The sequence below is a fragment of the Gracilinanus agilis genome, chromosome X, assembly GCF_016433145.1.
Source record: "Gracilinanus agilis isolate LMUSP501 chromosome X, AgileGrace, whole genome shotgun sequence".
Lineage (NCBI taxonomy): Eukaryota > Metazoa > Chordata > Mammalia > Didelphimorphia > Didelphidae > Gracilinanus > Gracilinanus agilis.
In genome coordinates, this window is record NC_058136.1 from 3,771,413 (window position 1) to 3,794,756 (window position 23,344).

The window sequence follows — 23,344 nt, forward strand, 5'->3', positions numbered from 1 at the left end:
AGGCAAAGAGTTTGAACTCAAATATGATCAAAAAAATTTTTTTTCAAAATAAATAAATGAATAAAATAATCCGAGTCTAAAAAATTAGATAAAGAAGACCTTCATGAAGAATAAAAATTCAGATAAATTAAAACCAAAAAAATGCAAAATTACAAGTATACAAATGAAGGAGCAATACAACTCAGATCAAAGTTACTGGGCAACTGGTTATAAATGATTAAGCAAACACAACCATTCTTTTTTTAAAAATTTTTTAACACAATTTTAGTATTTATTTTTTAGAAAAGTTAACATGGTTACATAATNCTCTGTGTACAATGTTCTTCTGGCTCTGCTCCTTTCGTTCTGCATCAATTCATGGAGGTCTTTCCAGTTCACATGGAATTCCTCCAGTTTATTATTCCTTTGAGCACAATAGTATTCCATCACCAACATATACCACAATTTGTTCAGCCATTCCCCAATTGAAGGACATACCCTCCTTTTCCAGTTCTTTGCCACCACAAAAAGCGCAGCTATAAATATTTTCATACAAGTCTGTTTATCTATGATCTCTTTGGGGTACAAACCCAACAATGGTATGGCTGGATCAAAGGGAAGGCATTCTTTTATAGCCCTTTGAGCATAGTTCCAAATTGCCATCCAGAATGGTTGGATCAGTTCACAACTCCACCAGCAATGCATTAATGTCCCAATTTTGCCACATCCCCTCCAGCATTCATTACTCTCCCCTTCTTTCATTTTAGCCAATCTGCTAGGTGTGAGGTGATACCTCAGAGTTGTTTTGATTTGCATTTCTCTAATTATTGGAGATTTAGAACACTTTCTCATGTGCTTACTGATACTTTTGATTTCTTTACCTGAAAATTGCCTATTCACGTCTCTTGCCCATTTATCAATTGGGGAATGGCTTGATTTTTTATACAATTGGTTTAACTCCTTGTATATTTGAGTAATTATACCCCTGTCAGAGTTTTTTGTTATAAAGATTTTTTCCCAATTTATTGTTTCCCTTCTGATTTTGGCTACATTGTTTTTGTTTGTACAAAAGCTTTTTAGTTTAATATAATCAAAATCATTTATTTTACATTTTGTAATTTTCTCTAACTCTTGCTTGGTTTTAAAATCTTTCCTTTCCCAGAGATCTGACAAGTATGCTATTCCGTGTTCACTTAACTTATTTATAGTTTCCCTCTTTATATTCAAGTCATTCACCCATTCTGAATTTATCTTGGTGTAGGGTGTGAGATGTTGATCTAGACCTAATCTCTCCCATATTGTTTTCCAATTTTCCCAGCAGTTTTTGTCAAATACTGTATTTTTGTCCCAAAAGTTGGGCTCTTTGGGTTTATCATACACTGTCCTGATGTCACTTACCCCAAGTCTATTCCACTGATCCTCCCCTCTGTCTCTTAGCCAGTACCATACCGTTTTGATGACCGCTACTTTATAGTACAGTTTAATATCTGGTACTGCTAAGCCCCCTTACTTCACATTTTTTTCATTATTTCCCTTGATATTCTTGATTTTTTGTTATACCAGATGAACTTTGTTTTAGTTTTTCCTAATTCAGTAAAAAAAGTTTTTTGGTAGTTTGATAGGTATGGCACTAAATAGGTAAATTAATTTGGTTAGAATAGTCATTTTTATTATGTTAGCTCGTCCTACCCATGAGCAATCAATATTTTTCCAATTGTTTAGATCTAGTTTTAATTGTTTGGAAAGTGTTTTGTAGTTGTTTTCATATAATTCCTGTGTTTGTTTTGGTAGATAGATTCCCAAGTATTTTATATTGTCTAGGGTGATTTTAAATGGTGTTTCTCTTTCTACCTCTTGCTGCTCTAATGTGTTGGAAATATATAGAAATGCTGATGATTTATGTGCATTTATTTTGTATCCTGCAACTTTGCTAAAGTTGTTGATTATTTCTACAAGCTTCTTAGTTGATTCTCTAGGATTTTTTAAGTAGACCATCATATCATCTGCAAAGAGTGATAGCTTAGTCTCCTCCTTGCCTATTTTGAGACCTTCAATTTCTTTTTCTTCTCTAATTGCTACTGCTAGTGTTTCTAGTACAATGTTAAATAATAGAGGAGATAATGGGCATTCTTGTTTCACTCCTGATCTTATTGGGAAGGCTTCTAATTTATCCACATTGCATATGATGCTTGTTGATGGTTTTAGGTATATACTGTTTATTATTTTTAGGAAAGGTCCTTCTATTCCTATACTTTCCAGGGTTTTCAATAGGAATGGATGCTGTATTTTGTCAAAGGCTTTTTCAGCATCTATTGAGATAATCATGTGATTATTGTTTGTTAGATTGTTGATATGGTCAATTATCCAACCTTTCTTTTAACAAAAAGCAAATGAGGGGAAGTTAGGTGGCTCAGTAGATTAATAGCCAGGCCCAGAAACAGAAAGTCCTGGGTTCAAATATGGCCTCAGACTAGCTGTGTGACCCTGGGCAAGTCACTTAAGCCTTACTGTCTACCCCTTTGCTGCTCTTCTACCTTGGAACCAATAAATAGTATTGATTCTAAGATGGAAGGTAAGGGTTAAAAAGAACCAACAAATGACTACAATACCAACTTGCATTATTACACATCACAGTCTTTTATCTTATTTATGTAACCATTTTCAAGCTCTCTGATTCTAAAGATTCAATTAAGAATAGTAGCATTTTAGATGTATTGAAATAAAAACTTATAACAAAGATATTTTCTCTAGAAAGCTGTGATAGGACCATTATCCACCAAGGTTCATTCCACTCCTGAAATACTGGTTAGACTAATTTTTCCCCAAAAGGTGTAAAAGCCATCCCCCAACCAGGACTTCATTGGCCCAGGAGTCTAAGACTCAAGCTGTATCTCCCTGGAAGCAACTTCCTATTCATCTCTGGCCAGACCGACATGGCATTTTGGTCACTTGAGGACATGAAAAGGACCTACCTACATGGAATTGGAATCTTTCAGACTTGGTGGATGTCCCAAGACCATTTAAGTTACAATACCTTGCTCTGCTGACCACATGATGGCAGCTAGGTGGTACAATGACTAGAGTGCCAGATCTGGAGTCAGAAAGGCCTGAGTCCAAATTCAGCCTCAAACACTCACTACCAGTGTGACCTTTAGTGAGCTGCTTAAGCTGGTTGAGCCCTTCAGTTCTCTTTTTATCATTTTATCAGTAAAATGGGACTGATAACACCTACATCAAAGGGTTGTTAAAAAGATCAAATAAGACAAAAAAAAAGCCTTTTGCAAACCTTAAAGTAGTAGGCCAATGGGAACTACTCAGCAAGTGGAAGGGGTATATCTATCAAAAATATCCTGGCATATCCTTGTTGAATATCTCTTCTAGGGTCTGGCTTTGTAAACTTGCTTTTGCTAGCTATGGAATGACCTACAAGTATGCCATATCATTTCAATACCAAACATGAGCAGGGTACCTGTCCAAGTCAGGACCACTTAACAGAAGCCTGATTGATAGGCCTCTCTCTCTCTATGCCCACTCTTTTTACTGAAGGCTTTAGAACAGGAAAATGAATTGTGTATTAGGAAAATGCCTTTAGCACTTGAGTGGAGGGTGGATGGTGAGGGGAAAGATTTGAAGGAGGAAGACCAAGTAGGCAGCTAGTGCAAGAGACTAGGTTGTGGAGGGGAAGGGGGCTGGAGGGGGATGAGGGATTAAACTAGGGCTGTGACTCTCTCTGTGACTGGGGAGAAAGGAGAATATAGGAGAGGTTTGGCTAGAAAAGTATCTAAAGAACTGGGCTTTAAAGTGCCTGAGGAGAAACAGTGCACGTAGAAATCTAGGATTAAGGGAGGCTTGTAGTAGACACACAAGCAGAGCCTTGAAGGAAACTAAGGGATCTCAGAGGCAATTATGAGGGCAAAGGGCATTGTAAGCATGGGGCAGAGGGCATGGAGGTGGAGACAAGGGGCAGAGCCTTTGTAAAAGTATAGACACTTAATTCTCTAGGCAAAGGGAAACCATTTATTTGAAAATTTGTGAAGGTAAGAGGTATTATCCCTCTTGTGTACCATATCCTTCTTGTGTGCTTTTCCATGACTGGAAATCCAAGAAATGAGTTAGTAGGAAAACACATAGCCTCAACTATCTATATTCAAATGCCCAAAGTTTAGGTTACAAACATAGGTATAGACAAAAGAATGGATTTGCAATCAAAGGAAATCAAATGCAATCAAATGGAATGATTTGCAACTAGAGGACCTAGGTTCAAATTCTGATTTTGTGCCTATATGCCTTTAGGTAAATCACAGTACTTTCCTGGGTCTCTTTCTCCTATATCTAATTGAGAGGTTAGGAATAGATAAGCTCAATGGTGCCTTCCCAAAAATCTATGATCAAGCATTTTGGGAGAATCCAAGATGCTACCACCTTTTTCTTTATCTACTAAGCTGTCCCATCTCCATCTCTGAGAGTTCTATCCAACAGTTTTTCCATTTCTCTAATAATAAATCTTGATTTCCCATCAGTCTCACCATAACTCTCTCAGAACTTGGATTGGATTGCTACCAAGGATGTTTGAGCAGCTCGCCCTGTGGCCTACAGGGTAGTGAGCATCTTGCGAGGGGGGGGGGGAGGGAGTGAAGTGGAAGAAAAGGAGGAGGAGGGAGAGGTAACCTCTTTCTACCTTACAGCATCACCAATCTTTCCAAAGCCACACCCTGGCACTTCCTTCTTGGCATCATAGGAATTCACTCAGTATTCTGGGCAGAAATTGTGGATAACTTACTTCTTATGCAAAATTTGCCCTTGACAAGACCTTTCCACTGAGGGAAATGAATAAAGAAGACAAGTTGAGAGGGAAAGGGAATTTTAAAAGAGAGCCAGGGCAGTGGACCTTTAGGCCTCTGGGACTCAGCCACCTTCTTGGGCTGTGTTTGAATGCCTAAACTATTCCTTTTTTTCTCTGACATAAAACCCTTAGGGAGGAAATGTCTTTTTCAATGTCTTTCACAGAACTGAATATAGTGCTCATGTGATAAATAATGAATACCCTGATTTTTCAGGAGGGAGGCCAAAGGAGAGAACCGACTTAGTCTCCTTCCTTTAGCTTAAAATCAGGAAAACCATTTTCACTGAGACCACAGTCTCAGTAAGAACCTTGAACAATAGCCTGGCGAAGGGGGTGCAGTGATGTTCCCAAAGAGGAAAGGCAAGACAAATGCTGTCTTTATCTCACAGACACATGAGGTTTGCTTCATTGATCACAGGAATTCTTAACATGGACCTGTGAACTTGCTTTTTAAAAGAAAATACTTTGATAACTGGATTTCAATATAGTCTATTTCCTTTGTAACCCTATATATTTTATGTTATACATCTAAAAACATTATTCCAAGAAAGGGGTCATAGCTTTCACTAGACAGCCAAAGGGGTTCAAGACAAAAAAGTTAAGAATCCTTGACCTAGAAGATCTCAAAGTCCCACACTGGAGCATCTAGATCAGTGATTCCCAAAGTGGGTGCTACCATCCTCTGGTGGGTGCTGCAGCAATCCAGGGGGACCGTGATGACCACAGGTGCATTTAGCTTTCCTGTTAATTGCTATTAAAATTAAAAAAATAATTTCCAGGGGCACTAAGTAATATTTTTTCTGGAAAGGGGGCAGTAGGCCAACAAAGTTTGGGAACCACTCATCTAGATGGTGCAGGGAAGAGTGCTATCCAGTATTTAGAACCTAGGAGATCTGAGTATAAATCCTTTGTCTGATATCAATAGCTATGTGATCCTGGACAAGACATTTAACCTCTCTCCGACTCAACTTATAAACCTATTAAATGGGGATAATGGAAGTACCCACTTGGCAGGTCTGTTGTAAAGATCAAATGAGAAGACATATGCAAAATATTTTGCAAAGCTTAAAGAGCTATATAAAGCTATAATGATTATTACATCTATGATCCTAAGACAAGGTGCTTCAAACAGTTTTCTGAGATACTCAATCAAATGACAACTATTAGGCAACACTGTCTCCATAATTTGGTATAGTTGTGGCTCAGGCAGCCAAATAGATTCTTTTTGAAGAAACAAGCTTGTCAGGCATCCAAAAGACAATAGAGAGAAATATGATGGGAATAAAGAGGCTATTGATTGTTTCTAGTGATGAGCTCCATGTAAAAAGTAAAGGAATCATCTAAGAAATGTGCAATCAAGAAAGGAAGTAGGCCAGCACAAATACTTCTCTGGTTCCCCAGGGATGTTGGAAGACCATGAAGAAGGTGGGTCTTCAGCATGTTGGACAGAGTCCTCATAAAGGATTTGTTCAGGTGTTTTCAGTCCTGTCAGACTTCATGCCACTATTTGGGATTTTTTGGCAAAAATACTAGAGTGACATGACATTTCCTTCCCTAGCTCATTTTGCTAATGAGGAAACTGAGGCAAATGAAGTTAAGTGTTGCCCAAGATCACACAGATAGTAAATGTCTGAGGCCAGATTTGAACCCAGGTCTTCCTGACTCCAGGCCTGGAGCTCTATCCACTGTGCAACCTAGCTTCTCATCGTAATAGATTAGGGAAGGATGTGAATAAGAATCACACAGGAGAAAGCCTGGAAGGCCTTTGATAGGTGTCTGTGGAAGGAATGCCAGTACCAATAAGCTCATGGAGCACTTAAGGTACCTAGTTAAGTAACAAGAGTGCTGATAACAATGCCAAGGCCAATTTGATGCAGCACTTTACAGTTTGTATTTCTATAAGATAGAGAGTGTATGGGTAATCATTCTCATTTTCGAGCTAAAAAATCTGAGGCCCAGAGAGGTCAATTGATTTATCAAAATTATATAGCAAGTAAGTAGTACAGCCAGGAATTGAAGCCAATTCTTTGGCCTACATTCTAGTGCCCTTTCTATTATACCAAGCACTGTGATGATGCCAAATGAATTTTCCTTAATATGAGTAGAAATACTGCCCTTCTCAAGATAAGCACTTAAGGGGATTTGGGAAACACACACAAACACACATATGTACATACATCTCCATAGTTTCATTGCCTATGCTTATCTTTAAGTTCTTTCTTTTCGAAAGTCTAAAAGACATTTTTTTAAAGAATTAATTCATACAAAAAAGGGGAGAAATGAATTCATTTTCCTTGGGCACATGTTTTCAAGGCCTCAGTCTAGTTGTGAGTAGTTGTTCCCTGGGCATGGACATGGGGGCTTGATGCACCTTTCCAGTATTTTGGCCACATGTAAGACTAGAGGCATTGACTCAATCTCTCCTAGACTGTTGGTGAGCGTTCCTTGATGGGCCTTAGCATCTTGGAACACCCTACTGACCCTAAACCTTGGTCTTGCCCTCAGTGATGTATAATTAGAGAATTTTGTACCTTTGAACTACATTCCCCAGAATTCCTTTAAGTCTTTCCACCACATTGCATGGTCACATTTTGTATATAGTTGGCTATAACTCTGCGTCTTTCTCTCTTTGTCCCATGATCTTGGTTTGGTTAGCTGCCTTTTAGCCTAGCTTTTTTACTTTAGTTATTATTAATAAACTTTATAAAATATAATACTTAGTTATTGTATAGTAATTTTAATCTTTACAGTGTTCTGCCTATAGACTGAGCTGTTCTCTGAGGAGTAAGTCTTGACTGTTAATATATAAAATAGCATCAAATGCAAATGGGCTCATTGTGGGCAAAAGTCCTGGCCTTAGATTTGGCAAGCTGGAGTGGAGTCTCTCCATTGCCAGGAATCTAGGCAAATCAATGCAAACTCCAAGACAGTACAGATGAAACCAGTGAAAGCACACTATCTGATGGCAGTTTGATTGGAAGGATGTCTTCCTTGGGCCAAGGAAAATCTGTAGAAAGAATTGGTTTTTTTTAAACTTTTTAAACATGGTTAAAATGTTCATTAGGACTTTTGTCCTTTGGTTTGAGGAGATATTCTGAGCTCATTATCTAAAAACCAATAACAACAAAACCAAACACCATTTGAAATCTTTGCAAACAACGTTCTAGAAGTCAAGGTGAAAGGTTATGAGTAAGTGTTGGAAAGTTACATATACCAAAAGTTTAAATGCCAAGAACTGAGGTGCTTTGGAACTCAATGGAAAGGGCAGATCGATTTGGAGAGAGAAAACAGAGTTTCTAATTGTGACTTTACTATTTTCTCCCTGTACAATCTTAAGCAAATCCCTTAACCTTTCTTGGCTTCAGTTTCTCAATATTTAAAATGAGGAGGTTGAACAACTTGGCCTCTGGGGTCCCTCGGAGTTCTAGATTTAGGATTCTGTATGAACTTGGGCAAACTACTTAACATTTCTGGGCCTTAGTATCCTCCTTTGTAATTTAATCGAATTGGACTAAAGAAGGAATTTGTAGCTTGTGTGTTGTAGCTGGCTGGGGTGCCTATAAACCCTTTCTCAGATTGCTTTCACTGTGTAAAACAAAATAGATTACAAATTGTGAGAATAAAAACAATTATATTGCAATACAGTCATCAAAACATAAAAATGAACAAATAAATTAATGGAGTCCAGGTTTAGAATTCCCAGACTAGATGGGCATCCCTCCTAGTGCTAGATCTATCAATCAGTACGTAATCTTGAGCAAGTCACTTGACCTTCTGTTTCCTCTTCTGTAAAAAGAGAGGGCTCTGGATTCCTCCAATTCAGTCTGTGACCTTGGACAGATCACTTCTTTTTTAGGCGTCATTTTCGGCCTTTGTAAAATGAAGTGGTTTGTCTAAATGGTCTCTGCTGATTCTTTCAGCTCTAGGGATACAATTCTAGGATTGTATGCCTGTGCCAGACACCCATTTTATTTCAAGCAATCTAGCAATGAAATGAAAGAGTGTCTATATATCTGGAACTCTTACTTGCAAATAAATGCTACCTTGAGATTGCTGAGTTGAACATGGTTGTGACACCTTACCCTTCTTCCTCCTCTTTAGGCCTCTTACAGCCACAATGAATGGGTTCCACATCCTTCCCTTTGGTTTAATTGTGCTTTTTTTGGCTTGGTCTGCTCCTCTTCATACTCCTCATTCTGTTTAGCTTAGTTAGGGTTTGACTATAAGTGTAGAAATCTGCTGGCTCTCTTTCATTTGGAGATTCCAACTCCTCCTTGTTCTACTGGAGTTCTAGGTGACCAAGTCTTCAGCCAACTGAATTCCAGTACTCACTCTCATTTGATCCTCCTAAAAGCCCTAGGATGTAGGTACTATTATCCCCATTTTATAGTTGTGGACAAGTTTTAAGTGACTTGCCCAGGGTCACACAGCTAGTAAGTGTCTAAGGACTTCCTGATTCCAGGTTCACTACGTAGTTGCTGATGCATGTATGAAAAATTAAAAGTGGATAAAACAAAATGAACAGTAGCCCCTCTTTTCCCCATATTATGCTTCTAGATAAAGTTTTGTCAATGTTCAGAAGTGACTGGGAACATTTTTTAAGCTTAGATATCTTCTGAAGCTCTCTCTATGAAGAAATGCATTACATCATTTGAGGTCAAGCAAAGCTATACATTATGCTTCCCAGAGCTTACCAAAGAATGGAAACTACTGATGCTTCTCTGTGACCATTTGTGATGGTCATTAATCATGGGCAATCTGTCAGTTCTCCCAAAGTAGTTGATCTTGCTGAGTAACCACTGAATTTGAGCATCTGCTTTTCTCTCTGCCCCTCCTCAACCCCCCATTTCATTATTCAAGTCAAGATTGGATAGTTGTTAGTATGGCTAGCCTCCCTCAGCAGTATGACTCCGTTTCTATCATCTCCCTGTAACGAGCTTATCCTCACTTTCAAATGAAATAAATGTAAATTGTTGTTACTACTGCCTTTGCTATTTTCAGTCTCCTTAAAGTTTGTAAATGAGAAAAGCCAGGGCATAACTGATTTGGAAAACTGAAAAAGAACTCTCTATTCAAGTTAGAAGAGTGTTCTTTTATGCATAAGGGCCACATAGTAATGAAAAGAAGCATTCCTGCCCCCAACTGAAGAGAGGAGAAAGGATACCCAGCAATATTGCATTTCAGTCTAGGAGAGGGAAATGTTGTTCAGGTCAGAAAAGATTAGTTAGCATTTTTCTAGCATTGTAAAATTTTTCCAGCAATCAATAAATTAAAAAAATAATAGGCTTAAGATGGGCAATCACTGTGTTGGCTACTGGACACAAAACCAAAAATGAAATCATTCTTGACCTCCAGGGGCTTACATTCTACTGAAAGAATGACATTAATCAATTGAGAAGGATTGATTAATAAGCATTTGTTTTGTGACAGAAACTGAAATGCTGAGGATACAAAGATGAAAGTAAAACATTATACTCCTTCAAAGAGTTTCCATTCTAATTGGCTGCAGGTCACATAAACACACATACCCATATATAAAGAATACAAGGTAATATGGTGATATAAACATGCCTTAAGTGATTACTGTGCTCCAGGGGAAGTGCAGTAGGAGCACAAATGCAAGCAAAGAGGAAGACAACCTCTCCCCTCAAGGGCTCATGTTCTCATTGTGGAAAACAATATACAAAAGGTAGATAAGAAAAAAAGGGGAATAAAGGAACTAGCTGAGGGGCCAAGTAGAAAAGGCCATGGTGAAACTGGAGTAGAGCAGGGTGAGAGGTAAGCAGTGGCTACCCTTGGTACTTCCTCGAATGGAGGTTCTGGGTCAGAACTCATCAATGAGAACAAGGCATGGGATACAGGGTTCTGGGTATGAGAAGGCAGCCAGGGAAAACAGGAAAAGTTGGAAGTGTCAGGACCAGAGGAGGAAGAGAAAGAAACTCTAATTGAGCATGTCCTCAAATGGAGGAGGTTCTGGACAGGTATTCAACAAATGGAGGAAGGAGTCAACATAAGGATAAAAGGGCACCAACAGCCTCGGCTATCAGGGAAGGCCTTATGCAGCAATTGGAGCTTGAGCTGAGTCTTAAAGGACACCAGGGAATCTGAGAGGCAGAGGTGAAAGGGGATGAATTCCAAATTTGGGGAACAGCCATTTCAAAGGCTAGAAGTGGGAAGACCGAGTGTTATAAAAACACTTTGAGGTAGGAAGTATAAGGATAATCGACCTTATTTGATATATAGAAAGCCTGAGTCTCAGAAACGGTAAGAACTTCAGGCAAATCACATGAGGTTGGAACCCAGTACAAATGCCAGCTTTCTCATTCCACTGCCTAATAAAAAGCCAATGCTACTACTTTTGGCACAGTGAATAAAGGGCTGGCATCAGAGTCTGGAAGGCCTGAGGTCACACACTGCCTCTCACATGTGCCACCTGTATGACCCTGGGGAAGGTACCCAATCTTATGAGTACCCACTCTGAGATGATTTGGAGAACATTTGTCATTCTGTGCAGCTAGAGAGAGTTTTCTTATTGGTGAGAAAACTTTCCAAATGAGAAAATTGTCTAAACCAAAGAAACCATGGGTCTAGTCAAAGAAACAAACAAAAGAAAGAAAATGTGGGTGCCTATAGGTCTTGGAGTAGAATCTTGATGGGCTCCAAGGACAATTAAATCTATAAGATTCAGACTCAAGTAGAATAGAAATAAGCTATCTATTCTCCTGTCAGCTACTTCTAGTGCAACTAACTCCTCACTTAACCTTTCAAAGATCAATAGAAAGTGAAATTAAATCATATCAAGTACAGTAGTTACTGGCCTTGAACACTTCCTAGTAATAATGCATAAGGCATTAGACACATTTCCAAGTATGGGAAGTAGATGAGGCATATAACTTTCTTTCTTGACAGGAGGGTACACACACTTGCCATACAAGTTATGACAAAATGGTGAGCCTTTGTGGATAGCCTGAATTGTAGAAAGCTGTGCCTTGGCAGAATAGCACAGGCAGGCTCAGTCAGGATGGGTCTAAGGGCATAAAAAGACAGTGGGCCTTATAACCACAAACATATCAGTACATTGTGCCAGGCTGATACAAATACAAAAGGCTACTTGTAACTTGACCTGGCTGGGAGAAGAAATAAACCAAGAAACCATTTTTGAGCTGCCTGGGCTCTGAGAACCTTGATTTCATGTTCATAAAGAGCCAGAAAACATAACTAAACTCATTTGTACTTGGGCAGGGAGGGTTACATCGTTTGTTCTGTTCATCTCAGGTGGAGATATAATGAGAAATTATTTCACCAGGGTTAAAAACTGAGAACAGAGTGAGGACAAGAGAGAAGAAACTGGAAGGAGGCACTATAAGGCAAAACATGGCACTGACATGCACAGATGCTGGTAACACTTGAATGTGGACCACCCCCCTTCCCTTGTCCTCTGTGCCAAGGTAGCTCCAGAGTTTACCTTCCACTTTCCAAATTGTACAGACCAGGGGGACATGAAGCCAAGCAACACTTGTCTCCATTTTCCCTTGGTAGTCTATGCTTCCTCAGAACCTTCAGTTGAAATTATGGGAGGGTGGAGGAATAAACTCCAGAATCCTCATTTAAGGAGGGTGCCTAACATAGGCATCGCCTCATTTCATATCAGGCTGCACTTATCTGGACATCTTTGGACATCTCCACCATGGCTCTGGGTTGAGAACCTTCTCCTCCCATCTTTTTAGCTACCTTTTACATGTTGTCTTCCCTCATTAAATTGAAAGCTGCTTGAGGTCAGAACCTAGCTTTCTTTTTTTGTATTTGTATCCCCAGCACTTGGAACAATGCCTATATCACAGGTAACTTAGAGGGAGGCAGGGTTTGAAGCCTAGTTCTCTTTCTCGTAGAGACAGCTGTGGCTCAGTGGTTTCCAAGCACATTGGGCCTAGAAATCAGGAAGATCTAAGTTCAGATTCAGCCTCAGACACTAGTGCTGTGACCTTGGCCAAGTCACTTAAATTTTGAATGCCTGACCAAAAAATGATCCATTGAAGAACAGTATCCTTACCAAGAAAAACCCCATAGATAGCTATAGTCCATGGGGTCACAAAGATCCAGATACTAATGAACAATTGAAAAACAACATTCTCTGTCTTCAAATCCAAGGTTCTTTCCATCCTATCATGGTCTCCACCTCTGACCTCGAGAATGAATCCCTTTTGAAATTTTCCTAACAAGTGGACATCCACATAATGGTCAAATGCCTCCTATGATATGAAGATTAATTCATCACACTCCAGCTTGGGCAACCCATTCCACTTATACATAGTTCAAGTTGTTAGGACTTTTCTTCTTAAACGAAGGCAGAATTAGCTTTCTTTTCCTATTTTTCCATTACTCCTAATCCTACCTTCTGGGGCCATAAGAACAAGATGGCCCCTAAGTCGAATTTTCTTTCAACACTACTAGAAAAAAGAAGGCGTGAGTGTGAAGGGTTGTGCCTTTATATTTCCAAGGAATCTCTAGTATTTCTTCTTGCATAGGGAGGCAGCAGCCTACCATGATGAACTTCTTTGAAGCTACCATGAGACAGAGACAGATCTTTGCAGCTTCTCAGTGGGGAGTAAGAAAAGCAGTTTGAAGGCTCCATATATGTCACCCAAGGAGCAAACACACTGACACTTGGCTATCACCACATAATATGTATCCATGATTTTTTAGGTCCAGGCTTGAGAGTTCATTGATATAGAGGAGTAACAATATGGCCATTAAAACCAGTTGTCTATAATTTATAGTCTGGATGAATTGCCTAGAATAGAGGTGTTAAATTTGAGTCTATCTGACCTCAGAACTCCAGAGTGCTGCCAGGAACCAAATTAAAAAATTTAACAGGAAACTGCCTAATGAAATAAATGAAAATACCATACAACACAGATAATGTAAATTTGTCATGACTGCAGCCCCAAAGGAGCTGTTTCTATTTGAGTGTGACAAAATTAGTCTAGAGCATTAAAGGGTTAAATGTCTTGCTCAGGGTCAAATGGCTCAAAGGATTAGAAGCTGAACTTGAGCTGAGGTCTTTCTGACTCCAGAGCTCCATCCACTTCATCAGGGAAGGTAGCTCTTGACATCACTGAAGTCACAATTCTGAACAAAAGAACCAGGAGGATTTTCTAAAGAGAATGAGCTTACTGGGTGCATTTAAAATCAAGCATAATGATGTACAGAAAATCTACTTAGGATGTAAGTTTTATGGAAGATATTCTGTCTATCAAGTAAAGGACACAAGTATTTAAAAAAACCCCATAGGATACCATACTCTAAGAATGTGATCTAAATTGAGGGAATTTCAGAGAGTCATCTTTTTTGTTTTGTTTTGTTTTTTAATTTTTTTATATATACATATTTTTAAACATTTAAAAATTTTTATTTTTTAGAAAAGTTAACATGGTTACATGATTCATGCTCTTATTTTCCCCTTCACCCCCTTGCCTCTCTCCCATAGCCGATGCACATTTCCACTGGTTTTAACATGTGTCATTGATTAAGACCTATTTCCAAAATGTTGACAGTTGCATTGGTGTGGTAGGTTTTTTTTTAATTTTTAAACCCTTAACTTCTGTGTATTGACTTATAGGTGGAAGATTGGTAAGGGTAGGCAATGGGGGTCAAGTGACTTGCCCAGGGTCACACAGCTGGGAAGTGTCTGAGGCCGGATTTGAACCTAGGACCTCCTGTCTCTAGGCCTGGCTCTCAATCCACTGAGCTACCCAGCTGCCCCTGGTGTGGTAGTTTTGAGCCTACATCCCCAATCATGTCCACCTCAACCCATGTGTTCAAGCAGTTGCTTTTCTTCTATGTTTCCTCTCCTGCAGTTCTTCCTCTGAATGTGAGTAGCATTCTTTTCCATAAGTCTCTCAGAAGTGTTCTGGGTCATTGCATTGCTGCTAGTACAGAAGTCCATTACATTCTATTTTACCATAGTATATCAGTCTCTGTGTACAATGTTCTTCTGGCTCTGCTCCTTTCACTCTGCATCAATTCCTGGAGGTCTTTCCAGTTCACATGGAATTCCTACAGTTTATTATTCCTTTGAGCTCAATAATATTCCATCACCAGTGTTGTGAGGAAGACAAGATTAGCTAGTTATTAATTAAGTTGTACATAGCAGGAAGGAGTTGGAGCTGGGAATTCCAGGTTGGAATGAAGGAGCAGGAAGAAGGGTCTTGGCTCTGAGTGGGACTCCATTAGGGGTTAACACAAACTGTGGTGAGCCCTGAGAGAACTCAGAGTAAAAGGACACCTTGCATCCTGATTTTCCCCTGGGATCCTGTGTGGTGTGGTATCTAGCAAAAAGGAGAAGATCTACAGAGCCAAGGGAGGAGGAGAAGTTTGAGATCTGGTAGACAGCGTTTCAAGCAATCCTTTCCTACTTGGTTCCTGAGACAACCTTAGCTTCTGGCATCCAGAGATCATCAGTGGATTGCAGTGAGAATCCCAAAGCCACAAAGCCCTAGCTGTACTCAAACCTGGCAGGATCCAGGTCTAAGGCAGTCACCCAGAGACTCCATTTATAGCTCCTTGGGCACTGTTAGTTTAGATCACTTAGATAAGAGTATCCTTTAGATTTTAAGTATAGAAATCCCTTTCCTACCTTTTAGTCAAACATAATTAAAGCTGTTAAGTCCCTTTTACCTTGTCAGCCTGTTTCTAGACTCTGGCCTAGGGGAAGCTGAGTGACAGTTAAGATCAACTGCCATTCCTGTGGGAATCCAGTAAACTCTGGTCTTTCCATCCTGGTCCAGTCTCTCATAAATCCCAGAGCGTGTTCCCACAAACCACTTAGTTTATTTATAATATCCCTGGTGACCTCATTACCTTACTTATATTTCCTACACTAGCATATACCACAATTTGTTCAGCCATTCCCCAATTGAAGGGCATACCCTCATTTTCCAGTTTTATGCCACCACAAAAAGCATGGCTATAAATATTTTTGTACAAGTCTGTTTATCTATGATCTCTTTGGGGTACAAACCCAACAATAGTATGGCTGGATCAAAGGGCAGGCATTCTTTTATAGCCCTTTGAACAAAGTTCCAAATTGCCATCCAAAATGGTTGGATCAGTTCACAACTCCACCAGCAATACATTAATGTCCCAATATTGACACATCCCCTCCAAAATTCATTACTCTCCCCTTCTCTCATTTTAGCCAATCTGCTAGGTGTGAGGTGAAACCTCAGAGTTGTTTTGATTTGCATTTCTCTAATTATTAGAGATTTAGAACACTTTCTCATGTGCTTATTGATACTTTTGATTTCTTTATCTGAAAATTGCCTATTCATGTCCCTTGCCCATTTATCGATTGGGGAATGACTTGATTTTTTATACAATTGATTTAGCTCCTTGTATATTTGAGTAATTAGACCCCTGTCAGAGTTTTTTGTTATAAAGATTTTTTCCCAATTTGTTGTTTCCCTTCTGATTTTGGTTGCATTGTTTTTGTTTGTACACAAGCTTTTTAATTTAATATAATCAAATCATTTATTTTACATTTTGTAATTTTCTCTAACTTTTGCTTTCTCAGAGATCTGACAGGTATGCTATTCTGTGTTCACTTTATGGTTTCCCTCTTTATATTAAAGTCATTCACCTGTTCTGAACTTATCTTGGTGTAGGGTGTGAGATGTTGATCTAAACCTAATTTCTCCCATATTATTTTCCAAATTTCCCAGCAGTTTTTGTCAAATAGTGGATTTTGTCCCAAAAGTTGGGCTCTTTGGGTTTATCATACACTGTCTTGCTGAGTCATCTTTTTAAAGGCCATCTTGTTCACCCCTTTAACTTTACATATAGAGAAACTTGGGCCCATTGTTGAACATGACACTCACCTTAAAACGCAAGTGTAGAATCCACTGTCTTGGGCCTCTACTGAATGAAACCAGATGGAATCTTCTTCCTTGCTCATGCGGACCTCAGAGAAGATGATGGGCTCCTCGAGATCCCCTTTGTTCTTGTACCAGATGAGCCTGAGGCCCATGCTCTGGGCTGTGCTATAGTTGGTACGAATGTAACTGTAAAACAGGGCACACTTCACTCGGACTGGCTCTCCTGCCAGAGCCATGTATGTCTTGAGGTCCACTGACCAGTCGATGCAGCCATCCACTGAAAACAAAAGCAGAGTAAAAGACATATGAGATGCAGGAAGGGCAGAAAAAGATTCTCCCTGATGATGACAGGAAGGACAAGACCCACAGATCCTAGCCCAGGCACAAGTCTATTACAGTCATTCCCCTTTATATGCTGTTTCACTTTCTACACTCTAATTATAAGAGTGGGGGCAGTTCTTACACCTTCACTTGGAGAGGATTTTTTGGGGGTGGAAAATATGGGGAGCTCTAAGCCCAGGGGCAGAAGCAGAGACAAAGATTACAAAACTATACAGTAAAATTAACATAGGTGTATAAAGCATTGGGTACCATCTGAGGCTTCTGGCATCCACTGAAGGGGTCTTCAGACATATCCTCCATGAATAAGGGGGAGACTGCTGTACAGTACTGTATAATAATGTCCAATGTACTTTATTATTACTGTATTTAATCTCAGTAATGCCTTAATATGTCTTTAATTTATCAATTAAACTTTATTATATAAATGTATGTATAAGAAAGTCATTTAAAATCTGGGGTGAGGAGTTCTGGGTTAAGATGGCTGCAGAGTAAAAAGCAGCTGCTTAACCTCTCCTAACCCACACATATAGGACTCCTCAAGAGGACCTAAAAACAAATCCAGACGAACAAAGGGACCCCACAACAGGGTGCAGTATTGAAGGTATGTGGGATCGGGGCATTTCCATGCTATAAGGGGGTGAAATAGCTCTCACTGAAATTCGAGCTGAGCAACCCCTTCCCCTCACACATCACCTACAAGGCCAAAGCCAGTGCACAAGAGTTAGAGCAAGTTTGGGGCATCCATTAAGTCCTTGGAAGCTACCTGGGATCACCAGGGCCTGTTCCTGAGAGCAGCAAGACTTAAGACCTCAAGAGGCTAAAGAACGCCCAGACTTTGAACACAGACCTTGAGCTCAGGCGTGGTCGCAGGTGCAGACGCGGATCCTGAGTGCGGGCACGGACCTTGGGTAGGTACCTAGTGCAGAGGGATGCACAACTGTGTAAGCAGCACCCTGAGACTGTTAAAGGAGCGTCAGGCAGAGGAACAAGCAAGGGGACCACCAGGAGGCTTGACCCTGAGAACAACTAGACCTGAGACCTCAGGAGCCCAAAAAGCACAGACAAACCCTGGGCATGAGGATAAGCTGAGAGGGCTCTGGGCTAACAATGGCAAGCCAGAGACAAGAATCCCAGAAGAGAAAGGTCAAGAAGAAATCCTTAACACTTGACAACTTTTACACAGAAAAAATACAGACGACAGAGCAAACAGCAGAGGAGAACAAAAAAGTAACCATATTCAAATCTTCCCAAAAAAATGAAAACTGGTCACAAGCTCTTGAAGAGTTCAAATCTGAGATTATGAGAAAGATGGAAGGGATCTGGCAAGAAAATAACAGTATAAAAGTCAGAATTTCGCAATTGGAAAGTGAGGCTCAGAAATCTAATGAATTGATAAGCAAATTGAAGACCAGAAATGACCAGCTGGAAGCCTCAAAGAACCAAACAGACCAGATTGAAAAGGAAAACCAAAAGATTATAGCTGAAAACCAGTCTATAAAGGCTAAAATTGGGCAATTTGAAAAAGATGCCCCCAAATCAAAAGAATTAATAAGCAAATTGGAGACCAAAATCAAACAGCTTGAAAACAGGATAGACCAAATTGAAAAGGAAAATCAAAAGATTATAGCAGAAAACCAGTCTCTAAAGACAAGAATTGGACAAGTAGAACCAATGATCTATCAAGACAGCAAGAACAAATAAAGCAAAGTCAAAAGACTGATAAAATAGAAAGAAACATGAAATATCTCACTGAGAAATTGACAGATCGAGAAAACAGGTCTAGAAGAGAAAATATGAGAATCATTGGTCTTCCTGAAAAAGAAGAAATTAATAGAAATTTGGACTCCATACTAAAGGAAATTATTCAGCAAAATTGCCCTGAAGTTCTACAAAAAGAAGGCAATATAGACATTGAAAGGATCCATAGATCCCCCTCTACACTAAACCCTGAAAAGACAACCCCCAGGAATATAATAGCCAAATTCAAGAGCTTCCAAGTAAAAGAGAAAAATTTTACAAGAAGCCAGAAAGAGACAATTCAGATATCAAGAAGCACCAATCAGGATCACACAGGATCTGGCAGCCTCCATGTCTTGGGATATGATATTCAGAAAGGCAAGAGAGCTGGACCTTCAACCAAGGATCACCTACCCATCAAAACTGACTATATACTTCCAGGGGAAAGTATGGGCATTCAACAAGATAGAAGATTTCCAAGCATTTGCACAGAAAAGACCAGGACTAAATGGAAAGTTTGGTATCCAACCACAAAAACCAAGAGAAACATGAAAAGGTAAATAAGAAACAAAGGGGAAAGAAAGAAAACTCTTATTTTTAAATTTGCCTCTTTAAGGGCTTCAATAAGATCTAATTATTTGTATTCCTATATGGAGAAATATTATCTGTAATTCTCTGTAGTGAACTCTATTCACTATTATAGTATCCACTAATATAGTAATTAGAAGAATTATTCACAGGGAGAGGTTGGAGTACTAAATGGTCTAAGATGATATGGGGGTGGATGGGAAAGAGGGGGATGAATAGTAGATGGTACCAAGAGAAACTTGAATGAATAAGAAAAATAGGATATTCTCTTACACACAAAGAGGGCATGGGAAGGGTAGGGGACAAATACTGTTATAAGAGACCATTAAGAGGTAATATTTAAACCTTACTCTCAGTGAAATTAACCCTGAGAGGGAAGAGTAGCTATATCCATTGGGATATAAAACTCTATCTAACCCTACTGAGAAAGTCTGAAGGGATAAACCAAGGGGAGAAGGGGAGTGGAGAGGTCAAAAAAGGGAGGGGAGGAGAAGGGGGAGGGAATTCATTAGGCCTTAAAAATAAAAATAGGGGAATAACAAGGGGGTAGAAAGGGTAGCAAATCAAGGGAGGAGCAAGGGTTACTGGTTTAAAAAGAAATCACTGATTTAAAAGGAAATAGCCTAAGAAGAAGAGGTAGAACTAGGAGAGGATAACAAAATGTTGGGGAATACACCATTGATAATTAGAACTCTGAATGTGAATGGGATGAACTCACTCATAACATGTTAAAACCAGTGGAAATGCGCATCAGCTATGGCAGGGGAGAAGGTGGGGGGGAGTGAAGGGGAAAGTAAGAACATGAATCATGTAACTATGATAACTTTTCTAAAAAATAAAAATTATTAAAAAAACAAATAAATAAAATAAAATATTGGGTCAGCAGGTGTTTGCTTATATCCATAGTTTTAACCAGCTTGGTATTTATCCCCTATCACCATATCATAGTTATCCCCATCATCCTAATGTAGCATTCTACTTTGGGACACTTTTATTGTTAGACAAGTTATCTGAGAATTAGAGATCTGGGTTCAAGTCTTGACTCTGCTCCTGACTTGCTGTGCCACTTTGTGCAAATTATCTCTGGTTCTAGATGAGAAAAAAATGATGAAGAAGAAAGAAGTCTGATTTGGAGTTCGAAGTTCCGAGCTCAAATTCTGGTCCTCCCACTATGTGATTCTGCATGACTTTTAGGTAAGTCTCTTACAGAATCAGAGTCAAAGGGATCATCTAGTCCAGTGGGTACTGAACCCCATTCCTATGTGCTGTGCAACTTTAGATTAATAGGTTCCTAGAGAAGTATCCTAGGATCCTAGGTCTAGACCTGGAAGTGACCTCTTAGGCCATCTGGTCCAAAGGCAGATGAAGTGAATGAACAGCTCTCAAAAGGGCTCAGCAAGCTCTTGCACCAGAGGTGCTAGTCCTCCCTAAACACCCTGTACTGTTCCAAATCCCTCATTTGAGAAACTGAGATCTAGGGAAGGGAAGTAACTTGCCATAGGTCACATAGGTAATAAGCATCAGTGATGGGATTTGAATATTGGGCTTCCACCTTTAGAGCCAGTATCTTTAAAAAAACCTCTTACCTTTTGACTTAGAAAGAGAACTAAGAGAGAACAACAAGGGCTAGACAATCAGGATTAAGTGACTTACCCAGGGTCACACAGCTAGGAAATATCTGATGCCACATTTGAACCTAGGTCCTCTCAACTCCAGGCCTGGTGTCACCTAGCTGTCCTGCCAGTATTTTTTTCAAACATATCACTAAACTTCAGAGCTTATTTTATAGACTGAGGGTCAGTGAGGGAAAGGTCCTTGAGCAAGAAAACAGAGAGACAGAGTCAGGTCCCCAGCACACACCTTCCTGTTATTCCCTCAAACTTGCATCTAACTTCTTTCCTTACTAGCCTACTGTTGGCCTTCAGAATATCCGTTATTTGGCATTTCACTGAATACTGCTCTTTCCTCTTCCATTGGAACAAATAAATGAGAAAGGCTTTGTCTATAGCATCATGGAGACATTCATATCTTTATGAATAAAACTCAACCACCACAATCCAAAACATGGCATGAAAAAAATCTTGTTTTCAATCCCTTTTTTGTTCTTCCATCTATCTCATTTCCAAACCTATTCTGTTTCCTTGCTCTATACACTGTGCCATCCCTTGTCACAAAGGTTAAACAAGCCAGGAGGGAAGAGAAAGGAGGCCCAGCAAAAGCAACCAACATAGCAGGTCTAGTAAGTGCTTGTTCAACAAGGATTTGTTTGGCATTCAGGATAATTCAAATATTTGTCAGATAATTATATCAGCTACATACAACAATAACTTAAGAAGATATGTCAGTGGCTACAAATAGCTTTATGGTCCAGACCCTATAAACATTTTTTCTTTAAAGCTTGCCTGAGTAGCCTAATTCCTATGTGGAGTCAGTTCCTTTGTTTCATTTTCTTAACTTCTATTCAACTAGCTCCACTGTTCTCTCATCTAAGGTGGCAGAGAAGAACTTCTCAGCTGAATAGTAGTAAACAGGCAGCTATATAATAGCAGTGCATAGGAAAATGGGGGGAAAACAGAATTTCTAAGCATCAGTGGCTTTGATTTTTTTTCTCCCAGGAATCAAAAAGCAAAGTTATCGCATACCACATCTCAAGAAACTTGGTGCCATCTATACTATTGTAAGGGGGTCATGATGCTAACATGGCTAACAAATGGGGGGGGGTGATTTGAAGGATGCTGAATAGTCTCCTTTCCCAAGATATTTCCCCTAATTCAACAGCTTGCTGCTATATGGGGCACAAATTCATCATGATAGACTCATTCCTGTCTATTATAGGATTTTGGCCTTCAAAGCAATCTGTTAATTACTCAACAAGGAATTTATCAGTGTTGTAGGGACTACAGGAAGACAGGCATGCTCATGCATACTCGGTGGAGCTGTAAATTGGTCTAACCACCCTGGCGAACAATGTAGAATTAAGAAAAATAAATGATTAAACCTTTTAAACCATTAATTTCTATTTTAGTAAAAATTCTGAGACTCAACTTTCATACCACTTTATTCAGAAATCCAACTGCTGACATAAATACAAATGAGGTCAGAAATAGAAAGAAAAACAGGAAAATAATCATTGCAATACTTTTTGTGGCATCAAAGTCCTGGAAACAAAGTAGGGTGTCTATCAATGAGGGAATGGTGGAATAGAAGTACATGAATGGAATGAAAGAAAAAAGCCATACTCAGAATCAGAAAGGCCTGAGCTCAAGTGTTGCCTTTGAAAAATACTGTGTATATGACTCAAGACAAGTCACTTAAACTCTCATTGGCCCAGATAGTTGCTAAGGTACAACAAAGGTTTTGATTTGCATTGGTACAGTGCACTGCTTCACTAGCAGTTCTATATATTAATAAAATCATTGCTCTTGAGCAAAAAGAAAAGATGAATATGAAAAATTAAGACCATGTCAGCATGAGCTGTGAGATAAGCAAATTTTTAAAAAATCACAGTGAATAAGTGGGAAGGGAAGTGCCACTGCCCCTCCAAGTTAATGCAATCATTGAAAGTAGAGGGTGAATATAACAATTTAGGAGATATGGATGAATATTTACAAAAATATAAACTGCCTAGATTAACAGCAGAAGAAATAGAATACCTAAATAATCCCATATCAGAAATAGAAATTGAACAAGCCATTAAAGAACTCCCTAAGAAAAAATCGCCAGGGCCTGATGGATTCACAAGTGAATTCTATCAGACATTCAAAGAGCAACTAATCCCAATACTATACAAATTATTTGATATGATAAGCAAAGAAGGAGTCCTACCAAATTCATTTTATGACACAAATATGGTACTGATTCCAAAGCCAGGTAGACCAAAAACAGAGAAAGAAAACTATAGACCAATCTCCCTAATGAACATAGATGCAAAAATCTTAAATAGAATATTAGCAAAGAGACTCCAGCAAGTAATTACGAAGGT

The 23,344-nt window shown here is 39.3% G+C and overlaps 1 protein-coding gene across 1 annotated transcript in view; it reads right to left on the reverse strand.

The window, feature by feature from the left end:
* IL1RAPL2 (interleukin 1 receptor accessory protein like 2) overlaps nucleotides 1-23,344 on the reverse strand; it is a 550,737-nt gene that overhangs the window by 519,127 nt on the left and 8,266 nt on the right. The window contains exon 2 of the mRNA XM_044682654.1: nucleotides 16,699-16,972. Within this exon, the coding sequence (XP_044538589.1) occupies nucleotides 16,699-16,972 (274 nt within the window). The remainder of the gene's footprint in view (nucleotides 1-16,698; nucleotides 16,973-23,344) is intronic.